The sequence below is a fragment of the Danio aesculapii genome, chromosome 25 (genome assembly GCF_903798145.1).
Source record: "Danio aesculapii chromosome 25, fDanAes4.1, whole genome shotgun sequence".
In the NCBI taxonomy this organism is placed as follows: Eukaryota; Metazoa; Chordata; class Actinopteri; order Cypriniformes; family Danionidae; genus Danio; species Danio aesculapii.
Genome location: NC_079459.1, coordinates 33,430,226 through 33,442,236, shown reverse-complemented (window position 1 = coordinate 33,442,236; position 12,011 = coordinate 33,430,226). Strand labels below are relative to the sequence as shown.

General features: G+C 39.9%; 1 protein-coding gene across 1 annotated transcript in view; it reads right to left on the bottom strand.

The window, feature by feature from the left end:
• The window catches only part of si:ch211-272n13.3 (ankyrin repeat domain-containing protein 26), a 79,667-nt gene that overhangs the window by 49,692 nt on the left and 17,964 nt on the right, over positions 1-12,011 (bottom strand). The window contains exons 12-18 of the mRNA XM_056451662.1: positions 9,992-10,115; positions 9,841-9,905; positions 9,066-9,165; positions 8,339-8,409; positions 6,340-6,415; positions 6,221-6,265; positions 51-341 (exon numbers count right to left, since the gene is read on the bottom strand). Of these exons, the coding sequence (XP_056307637.1) occupies positions 51-341; positions 6,221-6,265; positions 6,340-6,415; positions 8,339-8,409; positions 9,066-9,165; positions 9,841-9,905; positions 9,992-10,115 (772 nt within the window). The remainder of the gene's footprint in view (positions 1-50; positions 342-6,220; positions 6,266-6,339; positions 6,416-8,338; positions 8,410-9,065; positions 9,166-9,840; positions 9,906-9,991; positions 10,116-12,011) is intronic.

The following is a 12,011-nucleotide window of genomic DNA, read 5'->3' as shown; positions in this document are numbered from 1 at the left end:
ATCATTATATGCACTTATAAGGAAATTCTCCATCATTATAAAGGCTTCACCTTCACTCTCCGGCCTGTGATTGGAGTCACTGTTACGCAGTCGTGGCAGTGGCCGAGGCTTTGAGCTGAGAGATCGTGGACTAGGCAGAGGTGCTGCGTCTAAGCTTGTAGGTTTATCTACTTCAGGACTGGCTTCTTCATGTTCCCTGGTGTCCATGTCCTGTTGCTGGTGTGTTATGGGAAGGGCGGAAGTTTCAAGGCTTTCAAAGACGGGTTCCTCTTCCAGCTTATGAACTGGAAGGTTTTTACTGGCCTTACTGGTGGTGCTGGCGGAGTCCCAGTCTGAAGCATCTAAGAAGTGAAGAAAACCAGTGATAAACGGAGGTTTAGAGAAAATGAAGAGATTTTTTTCACCACCACCAACACCATAATGAAGCTGAATTATTTCCGCCTACGCCAGTTCAGCATTTAGTATATATTTTCAATTTGTTTTGTCATTTCACAGTTGATAGTTGAGAAATGACGGGAGTTGTGTTTAGGAAAATAGCTTAAGCTAAATGTAGCGCACTAGCTCTAGGCATGGCTATGGGTGCGTCTCAATCAGCTCGACCATTTTAAGGGCTGTTTCAATCACAAAATTCCTCCAGAAACTTTCGTTCCCTGAAAAGTTTAAACAATGGACCATGAAAACAAGAAGCATTGGTGCTCACTGTTAACTTAAGAGAATTTCTAAGCATAAAACCTGAACAAAAACTCACCAAACACAAGAAACGGTTTGAAAAAACCAACTGTTGCTAATTCAATTTTAAGCATAAACAAACCTAAGTACAGACCAATCGCATGTTACACATCGGATGTGCATTATTTTCTAATAATTCAACAAACAAGAGTCAATTATTCAGCTTTGACTATGATCTTCACACTTTAAGGCACTGTTAAGATGTTTTATTTGAGACATTTGTCAGGTTTTTGTCCTCAAACTGCTCATGTGTGTAGGACTAGTCTCTCACATATCTTATCCAAAGCCTTCTGTTGTGTTTTGTTTTGATTATTTTGACAGTTGTTGGGTGTGAAATGACTGAAATCATACAGCGTGGTGATATGAAGCTGTAATGCGGTCAAAATATGACTGAAACTACTTTAGCTGTACGTTTATCTGACAATAGACCATTTTGATGGATGTAAACAAAAACAACGGTCCCAACTTCTTTCCTGTTTTACATTTTTAATTTCTAAAGCTTCTGAGAATCCAAAAAGAGCCACATATTGCTAAATAATGTCATGATAGCTGTTTTAACATTAGGTTGTGATTTAATTGCCTCTTGTTAAAGTTATGAAATAGTTTGATAATAAGCAGGAAATGCTCATGGGTCAATGACATCACCACATTAAAAGGGTCTATACAATGGTCATCAGCCAATCACAATCCAGCATTCAACAGACACGTAGTATAAAACAGATTAATGGCTGAAATTTTGCGGGTATATGAAACAATCTTAGTATTTATCTTTAACATAGTTTTTGTATTAACTAGGGATGCTAAGATCAGGATTTTTGCAGCTGATATAGAGTACTGATTCCTTGTCATGGTGATCGGGTGACACAGCGTACCGATTATAATGCTTCAAGCTTTATAATGCAATAAGCACATTTTCCCTCCAAGTATGAACCTTAAGTGTACCTAAGAGAATAAATAAGGATGCTGCATATAATACCTTAAACATGTCTCTTATAACCATTTAGGTGTGAACATGTCATCACTGACATCACTGTTCTTCTTGCGATCTGTTCACTTGCTCATTCACTCTCGTTGCCATGATTTCTGGGTATTTTAACTAATTTTTGGGGATCATGGAGCCGGTATGAATATGGGGGAGACTCACGGAACTTCCGGGAGAGGTCATAAGGTTGGATGAGATACTAGATAGGAGCTATCGCTCCCCTTGTGTCACAGCAGCTCAAAACACTGGATATCCCAGCCTGATCTCATGAGAAAACTTTACGTACTTTACGTTTTGTCAGCTTAGTGGCTAACTAGTATGAGTTCAGTTGTACGAAATTGAACGATTTTAAAAAGGAGGCGTGGTACCTAACCCCACCCCTAAACCCAACCCTCACTGTGGGATGAGCAAATCGTACTAAATTGTACGAAGTAGATCATATGAATTTTTATGAATTAGCCACTAAATCAAAAAGTTATGAATTGCGTGAGATTGTGTTGGATATACAATGGTTGTACTTGCAAAAAAGAGACCATCACTCATGCAATTCGTGTGTATACTTTAGCCGTTGTAATGTGAGCACACCGATCACTCACGCCCCCATGCATCATTCACATCCTCATGTGTTGTGGCTGCTGTAGGCTATGTATAATATAGGGGAGCGCACGTGCATCTTCCTCTGCTTGTAAACTCATAAACAAACATCTGCGATCGGTTCATGAGATAGGCCAGATTGGCGAGTACCAATTGAGTCATTAAATATGATTTTCAGCCGATCGATCGGAGCATCCCTAATATTAACAGTATACAAATGCATGTCTGCAAAAAATCTGTTCTGTTATTGGTTATAAAAAGGCCCACACGGAATCTGTGCTCACAGAAATCTGCACATTTCTACACTTTTTTTTTTTAGCCCATCATGGAGTCTATTTTCTTATGTAAATGTGTTTTACATTATGTCCCGAGTAACTTTCTATTTCGCAACATCACAGCAAAATAACACCATAAACTGCTATGACATTGACTACCTCAGGTACTGATTATGTGCTTTATTCAGTGTAAATGCTGCCAATCTGAGTTTGACACCATTTTATGCAACATTTGTTCACCTTTCAGATCACCTTTGTTTGTTTCTCACCCCCAAATACTCACCCATCGTCAACCGTGTGAAGCCATCAGTAAGGACCATCAAAGTGTGGCCAGCGGGGGTGGACTCCACACTCCAGGACAGGTTTGAACACACAGACTGGAGTATGTTTGCTTCCCAGGCCACATGTGGCTCTCACACAGACATTGACAGTTACACTTCCTCTGTTCTGGAATATATCAACACCACCATAGACAGTGTTACAACCCAGAAACAGATCACCACATACCCAAATCAAAAGCCATGGATGAACAAGGAGGTGCGCCTCCTGCTGAAGGCACGCAACACTGCATTCAGATCAGGGGATGCACAGGCCTACAGCACTTCCAGGGCTAATCTGAAGAGGGGCATCAAAAAGGCCAAGCACTGCTACAAGCTAAAGCTAGAGGAGCACTTTTCCAACTCTGATCCTCGGCGCATGTGGCAGGGCATCCAGGCCATCAGCAACTACAAACCCAGCCAGTCCACCCCCACAGCCACAAATGTCTCCTTTCTGAACGAGCTAAATGACTTTTATGCCCGCTTTGAAAGAGACAATACAGAACCCTACACCAGGAACACTTCCTCAACCGACCACTCAACTATCACACTCACCTCCTCAGAAGTCTACACCGCACTGAGTCGGATCAATGTGCGTAAGGCTGCTGGACCAGACGGTATCCCTGGGCGCGTCCTCAAAGCATGTGCAGAACAGCTCGCTGGGGTGTTCACAGACATTTTCAACCTGTCGCTTAACCTAGCAACTGTGCCAACATGCTTTAAAACCACCTCTATTGTGCCAGTGCCGAAACACTCCAGCCCAACATGCCTGAATGACTACCGCCCTGTAGCACTCACACCCATCATCATGAAGTGCTTTGAGCGGTTGGTCCTGGCACATCTGAAAGACTCTCTGCCATCCACACTGGACCCACATCAGTTTGCCTACCGTGGCAACAGGAGCACAGAAGATGCCGTCTCCATAGCACTGCACTCTGTACTCACACACCTGGACAATAAAAACACTTATGCACGAATGCTGTTTGTTGACTTCAGCTCAGCATTCAACACTGTCATACCCTCTAAGCTACTGATCAAACTCAGAGACCTGGATATCAACACGTCTCTCTGCAACTGGGTTATGGACTTTCTGACTAACAGACCTCAGAATGTTAGATCAGGCCACATCTGCTCCACCACCGTCACACTCAACACTGGTGTACCACAGGGCTGCGTGCTGAGCCCCTTCCTCTACTCCCTTTTTACAATCGACTGTAGGCCTGTGAACAGATCCAACACCATCATCAAATTTGCAGATGACACCACAGTGATTGGTCTAATCAGCAATAATGATGAGACTGCCTACAGGGAGGAGATACAGCATCTGGCCACTTGGTGCACCGACAATAATCTGCTCCTTAACACCAATAAGACCAAGGAGCTCATTGTGGACTACAGGAAGGGACGAACAGGCTCGCATGATCCCATCCACATTAATGGGATGGCCGTTGAGCCTGTCTCATCTTTCAAGTTCCTGGGGACCCACATCTCAAAGGACCTTTCCTGGACCACCAACACCTCCAGCCTGGTCAAGAAGGCTCATCAGCGCCTATTCTTCTTGAGGCAACTTAAGAAGAACCAGCTTTCATCAGCCGTCCTGGTGAACTTCTACCGCTGCACAATAGAAAGCATCCTGACCAACTGCGTCACAGTCTGGTATGGAAGCTGCTCTGTTGCTGAGCGTAAGGCACTGCAGCGGGTGGTGAAAACTGCCCAACGCATCACAGGGAATACACTGCCAGCCATTGAGGACATCCAGAAGAAACGCTGTCTGCGCCGAGCACGCAGTATTCTTAAGGACACCTCTCACCCTGCTCACAGACTGTTTTCTCTCCTGCCTTCCGGCAGGCGCTTCAGGCTCCCCCGGACAAAAACCAGCAGACTGAGGAACAGCTTTTTCCCCAGAGCTGTCTTCCTTTTGAACTCTGCCCCTCACTGACTCTTTTGCCCCCCCAATACACCCCCCACACTCCTCTAACTTATACTCCTCACAATCACTGCACTATTTAACATTTGCACATTTAAAGTTTGCACATATTCATTGCACTGATTCATTTACTTGAACTGTACATACCCACTGCACATGGACATTTGTAATTTGTAATTATGTTTATCTATCTGCCACTCCTGATTATTAATAGCATCCTGTACATATATTCATTTATGCAAATCTCTGTTCATAGCTAATACAACCTGTATATAATGTTGATAGTACATCCATCTGTAAATATCACCATAGTTTTTCTATAACTGCACTTTATAACTCATACCTGTATCCTGCACTTGCTGCTGTTGCACTGCTGGTTAGACCTAAACTGCATTTCGTTGCCTTGTACTTGTACATGTGTAATGACAATAAAGTTGAATCTAATCTAATCTAATCTAATTTGTTGCCATACTACTGAAAGCAGCAGCAGATAATTCACCTCAGATCTTGAAAATTAAACTAGAAGACATTTGAAAATAAAACTCCAACAACCTCAGTCTATGTACTTTAAATAATTGGTTAAATATGTATTAATTAGACTATAACCATTACCATTTCATCAAGAGTGTAGTGGCTAACATTAAAATGTTTCTGTTCTGTCGTGTCACATTTGGTGCAGACAGATAAATGCTTGTTACTGGAATCGTGTCACGTTGTGTTTAGTTAGGATGCTGTAAATATGTTCAGTTTTCATGTTAATTCCAGTAATATTATGAACTAATATGCACATTTTTATGATTTATTTACAATACAGTTTGTAATGTAATATATTCTGTCTTGTTATTGCATAGTAAACCTTAAATAAATGTTTAAAAGTTATTCATTTTTATTTCATGTTTTTTTTTATTTTCATTATATTTCATTTCATCATATTTCATTAATTATTATTCATTAATCATTATATTACATTAATTATATTATTTATTTTCAGATTTTTTTTATTAAGAAAATTCTGAGCAGAAGTAGTTAAAAATGCCTGCAGATTCCATCTGGCCGTAGTTATACATACATATGTCGTACAATGAGGACATTCTCAAATCATCATCAGCATCCTAATGTGTAGTAGTAAAAGTCCTGAATTTGTGCTCATGACATACTGATTCACAACCTTGGGAACTGATTGAGATGCACCGCATATTTACAAACGTTAGCAGAACTATACATGTCCACTAAAGCTACACCGAGCACTAGCGCTTGAGCGTCTGACCTGGAGGCCGTTGATGACTTGCTTTAGAGATAAAAACATGAACACATCAGACATACAAAACATCCACTGAGTCAAAAATGATTTCAGAAAAAATAAAAATTGAGAATAAAGCAAACGCATTCAGATTACCTTCAAGATCATCAGCATCCCCCAAACCCAGCTCTTCCATCAGATCTGTAATGAAACATTGATGTTTAAATAGATGCATGCTATAATATATATTAATGTGTTTAAGAAAATGAAATGACCTGTTTTCTTATTAGCTTCTTTTGAATCCATCAGCTTACTCAGAACAGACACTGGCTCCCTTTTGATCACTTTAGCCTGTGAAAAAAGAACATTTATTGTCATTTATTCATGTTAATATTTTATTTAATAACTATTTTTTAGGGTTTCACTTTAATGGATAGGACAGTAATGTAATTTAATGTGTATTTATATAGCGCATTTATCGTGTATGGCCATAGACCCAAAGCACTTCACAATCATGAGGGGGGGGGGGGGTCTCTCCACACCACCTCCAATGTGCATGATCCATGATGCGACGGCAGCCACAGGACAACAGCGCCAGTGCGCTCACCACACACCAGCTGCAGGTGGATAGGAAAGACAGTGAAAGAGCCAATTCGGTGGATGAGGATGATTGGGAGGCCATGATGGGTAAGGGTCGATGGAAGGAATTTGGCCAGGACACCTGGGTTACACCCCTGCTCTTTATTTGAGCTCTTTATGAGAAGTGCCATAGGATTTTTAATGACCAAAGAGAGTCAGGACCTCGGTTTAACGTCTCATCCAAAAGACACTGACAGTATAGTGTCCCCTTCACTATACTGGGGCATCAGGACTCACACAGACAGCAGGTTGAGCGCCCCCTGGCTGCTGGCCTCATTAACACCACTTCTAACAGCAACCTAGTTTTCCTATGTGGTCTCCCATCCAGGTACTGACTAGATTTAGAGAGTAACCGGTCTTGAGCTGCAGGGTGATACGGCTGTGTAAGTACAGAGTATTGTCAGGAAAGCATGGGGAGCAGAGAGACGGGAAGGATCAGCATAGGACCTCGAGGCGGGAATTGAACTCAGGTCTCTGAATGAGCACCGGAGTGCCATGTGTTGATGCACTAACCACTACAGCAATCTATTTTTAAATTGGTTAATGCATTCCCTGGAAGCTAAAAAAATGATCTTGCCATCACTAGCATTGCATAATCTACTCACATGCTCCATGATTTGAGCTATACTGATATTTAAAGTATTAATACTAATAAACCCAATGTAACTAAATATGTTACAAATATGTTATGCAACATTAAACTAGGCGTCTGCGATATTGATGAAAAATTACATCTCAATATTTTTGCAGATTTTAAAATTTTTTTATTTAACAATACTTTGAGAGAGTTAGGGGCTGTTCACACACAGTGTGATTTTCTTTTCCAATGTGCTACTTTTCTATCATTTTTCTATGTAAACATGTGTTTGATGGACATGTGTGACCGTTATGCTCACGTCTCGTTTTCTGAAGCATTTTTTGATGTTTAAAGATTTTCATGCGCCGCTCATCACTGTCAGTTCCATAGCAGTGGCCAAATCAGAAAAGCTTGGTGGTGGGGCAAGGGTTTACAGGCGCTTTGTGGCTGTGTCCAGATACCCTCGTGCTTTATACTGTGCTTTTTTTTCAACTTATACCTCTCGCTTTTTTAGACACATCAAGTGTGAATGAGCTCTTATTCTGATGATGCACAGGGCAACTTTTGAAGCAATGTTGCAGGCAACTTGGTGAAATGATGCCATAAACGGGCACCCAGATGAGATACAAGGTAACTTATTTGGGTAAAGGGTTGCAGATACAATATTGTTGCTTATTCTTAATAGAAAAGTAGCCAAGCAATATCATTCCGCAACATTGCTCAAAAAGTTGCCCTGTGTATCATCAGCATTAGGCCTGTGGTGGATAAAATGGTTATGACACTTAAAAATTAACAAAGCCCTTCATAATGTAGTTATCATTGCATTGTTAAAAAAAACTGCATTGCAAACATTAATCCTTTATTTGAGTAATGCCTATCAATTTCAGAAATTGCAAAAAAAAAAAAACACACACACACACACAAACATACACACACACAAATCTGGGTGTCTTGTAGGTTGTTTTGTTTTCTTTTGATTTGTATCATGCAATTTGCATATCTCTTTGAATAATAATAATAATAAGTTTTAAGAATTGCTATTTTAAAATGAAACTTACTGGTATTTCTGTTTTCTTTTCTTCTTCTTCATCATCTTCATCATCATCATCATCATCATCATTTTTTACAACTGAAAGTAAAGAATGCACAAAGCTTAAATCTATCCTCATCAAACATATATCTTTACGAATTCTTAAAATAAAAATGGACAAAGACAAGCATCCATCCAGTGAGTGCACAGACATGCACATGCAGCAATGGAGGTCTCCCATGATGCCCGTCAAACACCCAACGAAAATAGTTCTTGCACCATTCAGTTACAAAGGTTAATGGGAATAAACGATATAGAATAGCTGAGCATCATGCCGTGTCATATCACATGCCGTTAATGCACAGATGACAACAGACTGAATTCAGGATGGACAGGACGTTAATGTGACGCTGCAGGGGATTATGGGTGATGATTAACCCAGCAGGACGACAGTAATGAATGCCTACCCATCAGCCTGCAGCCTCCTGATTGGTCTAAACTTCTCAATAAATTAACACCCCTCCCTCCTCTTACGAAGGAGGGAATGTATAAGAAGTCTACAAAGGAATTCAATTGAGATCATGAAATTATTGTCTGAAACCTGCATTTTGTGTTTGTTAAGCAGAAGCAATGGAAATGTCAATCTTCTCTGCATATATATATATTAAGCATGAAATGGTTGCAAAAGATAAAAGTTTGGTTTTCCACTATAAAACACAATTTTTTTTTAACATTAAAATATATATTTTACATACCTTCATTGTTCTCCTCACAAATACTGGACATGGATTTATGTGATTTGGAAGGAGCATGAGAAACATTGGCCTGTTTTTTCTGTGGGCTTTCAGAACCAGACTGTAATGGGGAGAAAAAATATCAACATATTTTATACATTTGATAAATACAAATGAATCTTATTTTAATTAAATAGTAAAATGATTTGTATATAAAACTGCAAATTTTTTTTTAATATAAATAAATTTAAAAAGCATTTAAATAATTTATCAATCATTATTATTTCTAAATTTTACCTTTGTTTTTACAATTATATTTAATGTGAATAAAATTTTTTTTTTTTTAATTATATATGTATATATATACATATATATATATAGATACACATATATATAGATACACACACACACACATATACACACACATATACATATATATATATATATATATATATATATATATATATATATATATATATATATATGGTTTAATAATACAGCTATTATATACAACATTTAATAAATGTTAAATAAAATATTATATCTTTTGAAATAACTGATAACATTATTTCCACTGTTTCATACTTCTTTATTTCAAATAATTAATAAATATAACAAACTACAACATGATTATTATTTGGCTGTTATTATATAATATAACTACAATATCTTTACATGGAATTTTAAACCACCAAACCAAATTAACTGTATTAAACCAGATAACTGTATTAAACCAGATAACTGTATTACTGAATGGAGATTTCGCCAGGTTTGCTTTGTTTGCCTTACGACTGACCTCTGAATCCCAGGGAGAGTCGTCGTTTTCGTCTTCCTTTTCAAGCCCTAACTCTGAAAGGAAATCTGTAAAAACATGCACATCTAGTCAGGCAACATACAAGGTCAATCAATGGAAACAAAACTTTAAACCCCAAACAATGCAAATGCACCTCTGCTCTTTTCTTTGCTAGAGCCACGATTTTGAGGATCCCTAGCCTTTTCACATATTTCCTCCCTCTCAACCTCCTCTTCTTCATCCTCCTCTTCATCCTCATCCTCCGTTAAGACCTCTTCCTGTTAAGAAGATTGCAAATAAATGTAAACACATTTTACACATGCCTCAGAAAAAGTTGTTCGTGTACTTCAATGAGATATAGACGAGACATGAAACGAGTGGGATAACCAACAATAGATTTATAATGCCTGTATCTTCAGAATTTAGCTGCGTTCTACTCCAGTTTTAGACAGGCACTCGCGAACTTCCCCTGTCTTGTTCCCTCAGGGAATCCCTGCCATTTTTTTGTGGAGTTGTGGGGTGGTTAACCTTAAATGGATAAAACAGTGTAGACTATTGACAGGAAATCATGGTAAGCAGAGATATGGGAAGGATCGGCAAAGGACCTCGACCCGGAAATTGAAGTCGGGTCACCGTGAGGACCACAGGGCTTATTTTCAACACACTAACCACTATGCTATTAGCGCCAATCCTGCCACCATTTTAAAGTGCGTTCCACTTCATAAAGTGAATGAGGGAAGCCTGCGAGTCCTCTTCATATGTCCACTCCCGCACCAATATGTCCCAGAATGCAAATGTGATTGTGACATCACAACAGTGTAGTTCCCAAGTGCTCAAGGGTTTAGGGCAGAAGTGCTCAAATTCGGTTCTGGGGTGCCAGTGTCCTGCAGATTTTAGCTCCAACTTGCCTCAACACACCCGCACGGATGTTTCTAAAAGGCCTAGTAAAAGCTTGATTTGCTAGACCATGTATGTCTAAGGGCCTACTCACACTATGCTATGCGAACCGTTCACAGGCCCTTTCCTAGATCGTTTGAGAAGTGTGAGTGCTCTGAATCAGGGCTCAGACACGGTTCACTTGGCCGGCCCTGGCCTGGTTGGAAGAGGTGTGCCAGAGCGCGGTTCACTTGGGCTTTGGTGCGGTACGCATAGTGTGGGTGCCAAGCGCACCAGAGCCCGAAACTGAAGACGAGACGTGACTTTTACAGGATTGTTTCATATGGATATATTAATCATTCATTCTGTTTAATGAATGCAAACTGTCGTAAATTATTAAAGACGCAAACCCCTCACTGCACGGCAGCTGCACCTTCAGCAAACTACCCAACTCCTGCAGCATTGGGATTGATCTAAATTTAGCAGGACACCAGCACTCCAGGACACCTGGTTTAGGACATTCCATTCAAACTCATTTAGATGCAGCGCTAGTAATGGACAGTTGTGTAATATAATCAATGACGTACACCTGAGGGATAAAGATGGAGGGAAGTTAGCAAGTGAAGGGCATATAAAATTGGACTGGAACGCAGCCCTAGTCTCCTAATTATGGCTAATCTAAAAGCCACAACTACAAACCACAAGGTCTTATCCACATGCTACAGCTATTCTATCCATTGTCCTCAGAATACCTGCAATGATGCTTGCTTTGAAAATCTTTCTTCCACTGCAGGCTCATGCAATTCATCAATTTCTTCCCCCTTACCATCCTCCTCTTCATCCGAATCAGAAGTGAGATCAACATCATCTATGACTGTGTAAGGGATTTCTTCTTGAAGAGCTGCTTCTGGTTCAATCGCTCCAGTTGGATGCTTGCTTTCTAACTCTACCAAAAGCTCACCCTCAATTTGAGGATTAGGGCTTGAATGTTGAGATTCTGGTCTTGTAGATCTATTCATGTCTTTTGAGTCTTTAAACAATTTCTGTGATGGATGATGCATTGAAGGTGATAGACTACAGTTTTGAGGACTTGGAGTGCGACTTGGGTTTACTGGACTAGCTGGAATTGAATGTTGATGGCCTTGGTTTGGGGATATTGACTCTTTTGGACTAGTATTTATTGGGGATTTTGGACTTATTGGAACTGGGCTCATTGTAATTGAAGAGTGTTTTGAACTTAGATTTTGGGGGGATTTTGGACTTGTTGGAACTGAGCTCCTTGCATTTGAAGGTTTGGG